The 2,453-nt window shown below is 43.3% G+C and overlaps 1 protein-coding gene across 1 annotated transcript; it reads left to right on the top strand.

The window, feature by feature from the left end:
* Positions 1 to 419: 419 nt before the first annotated feature.
* On the top strand, positions 420 to 1,919 carry LOC144070566 (glycerol kinase-like). Its single transcript, XM_077594970.1, has one exon. It carries the CDS (start codon positions 420 to 422, stop codon positions 1,917 to 1,919), a length of 1,500 nt encoding a protein of 499 aa, XP_077451096.1.
* Positions 1,920 to 2,453: the final 534 nt, after the last annotated feature.

The following is a 2,453-nucleotide window of genomic DNA, read 5'->3' as shown; positions in this document are numbered from 1 at the left end:
AGGGTGGATGTATCACTACTGGTTCGATTTTCATTGAAGTAGACATTTGTACATCCAATGAAATTCTACACGATGAGCAAAGCCATACGGCCATGCCAAATCCAAGCAATGGAGTTTTTCAGTTGAGTGGAGAAGCTGATAGCAAAGATATCAGTATTCAGGTCTATGATGCTAGTGGAAAACTTATGTTACAATCACAGCAATGGGAAGATAAGATAGACCTTAGCACTCAACATGCAGGAATCTATTTTTTGATTATACGCATGGATGATGTTATCAGCACACAAAAGCTAATCTTGCAATAAGCATTGCCTTTTTACTTTCCATTATTAGTAAATCACTTCTTTCGTGGGGATTCTCGTCCACACTTCCTAAATTGAGGTCAATGTCCTATTTCGGGCAGTGTAGCAATTCTCATCATGGAAAAAAAGTACGTTCTTGCCCTAGATCAGGGTACGACGAGCTCCCGAGCCATCCTTTTTGATAAAAATGCCCGGATAGCAGGAATAGCCCAACAAGAATTTCGTCAAATCTATCCTCAGCCTGGATGGGTTGAGCATGATCCATTGGAAATTTGGCGCAGTCAAATGGCCGTGGCAGAAGAAGTATTGCAAAAAAATAATGTTTCAGCTGCCGAAATCTCCTCTATTGGTATTACTAACCAAAGAGAAACTACTGTTGTTTGGAATAAGAACACCGGCATCCCGATACACAATGCTCTCGTATGGCAAGACCGTCGCACCGCTCCTATCTGTGATCAACTGACCACAGATGGTTTAACAGACTATGTGAGACAGAATACTGGATTAGTGATCGATGCCTACTTCTCTGGAACCAAGATCAAATGGCTGCTGGATAATGTAGAAGGTGCCAGAAAAAAAGCAGAAAATTCAGAATTACTTTTTGGTACCATTGATAGTTGGCTTGTTTGGAAACTGACTGGTGGAACAGTTCATGCAACAGACTACAGTAACGCATCTCGCACCCTACTTTTCAATATCGATCAACTCAAGTGGGACGACAAGCTATTGAGTGCGCTTGATGTTCCAGCCTCACTTTTGCCTGAAGTTCGCGATAGCAGCGGAGACTTCGGATTCACAGAATCAGCGCATTTTGATGGCCAACGCATCCCGATTGCGGGGATTGCCGGGGATCAACAAGCAGCCTTGTTTGGTCAAGCCTGTTTTGAGGCTGGAATGGCCAAAAACACCTATGGTACTGGCTGCTTTATGCTAATGAATACGGGATCTGAAATGGTACAGTCCAAATCAGGATTGTTGACTACTATCGCATGGAGCCTTGATGGTAAAGTGGAGTATGCCTTGGAAGGAAGTGTGTTTATTGCAGGTGCAGCTGTACAATGGCTAAGAGATGGATTAAAAATAATCGACTCAGCTCCTGATTCTGAATATTTCGCTACTCAGGTAAAGCATACAGATGGTGTGTACGTAGTTCCAGCTTTTGCTGGACTAGGGGCCCCCTATTGGGATATGTACGCTAGGGGTGCCATTTTAGGCCTTAGCCGAGGTACCAATAAAGCACATCTTGTAAGAGCTACATTGGAATCTCTGGCTTATCAAACCAGGGATGTATTGAAGGCAATGGAATCGGATGCAGAGATTGCACTAGCCTCTTTGCGGGTCGATGGTGGTGCTTCAGCCAACAATTTTCTAATGCAATTTCAAAGTGATATTCTAGATGTTACTGTAGATAGACCAGAGGTCATTGAAACGACAGCCCTCGGAGCAGCCTATCTGGCTGGTATCAGTACTGGCTTTTACAAAAAAGCAGATATCTCCGCAAACTGGTCTAGAGATAGAACCTTTGTGGTTGAAATGGATGAAGAGAAAAGAGCAGGTCTGTACAAAGGCTGGCAAAAAGCCGTGAGTCGAGCCAGAGATTGGGAAAGCGAATCCTAAACTAAAATGAAAATGCGATTACTGTTAACAATCATATTCCTTTTTGGGCTCAATTCCTTGTTCGGGCAACAACAGATTCCAGGCGGGTCCTTTGAATTTTGGAGAAACGTTACTGGATTCGAAGAACCGACTGGACCAGAAAATGACACCACATTCTGGGCAACCAACAACAAAGTGAGTTTGCTTGGAGCTCCAGTTGGCGTTTTTAGGGAAACAGTCAATGTATATGGCGGTGATAATGCTGCAAAACTAGTTTCTGACTTCTGGCAAACTGATCCTCCTCTCGCTATTGCTGCAGCTTTAGTATCAGGTGATTTTGAGCCAAATTTACAGGACTTTACGCAATCTCTACAACAAGGAAAACCTTGGACTAGTAGACCAACTGCTTTTGAAGGCTACTATCAATACTTTCCCCAGGATGGGGATGAGTGTGCCATTTACGCTCGATTAACCAAGTTCAATACAGTGACCTCCAAGCAAGATACAATTGCTGAGGCCTTTATTGCTTCAAAGGACACTGTGGAAACTTATACT

This window comes from Stigmatopora argus, unplaced genomic scaffold (genome assembly GCF_051989625.1).
Source record: "Stigmatopora argus isolate UIUO_Sarg unplaced genomic scaffold, RoL_Sarg_1.0 HiC_scaffold_229, whole genome shotgun sequence".
Classification (NCBI taxonomy): domain Eukaryota; kingdom Metazoa; phylum Chordata; class Actinopteri; order Syngnathiformes; family Syngnathidae; genus Stigmatopora; species Stigmatopora argus.
This window is presented reverse-complemented; position numbering and strand designations above follow the sequence as displayed.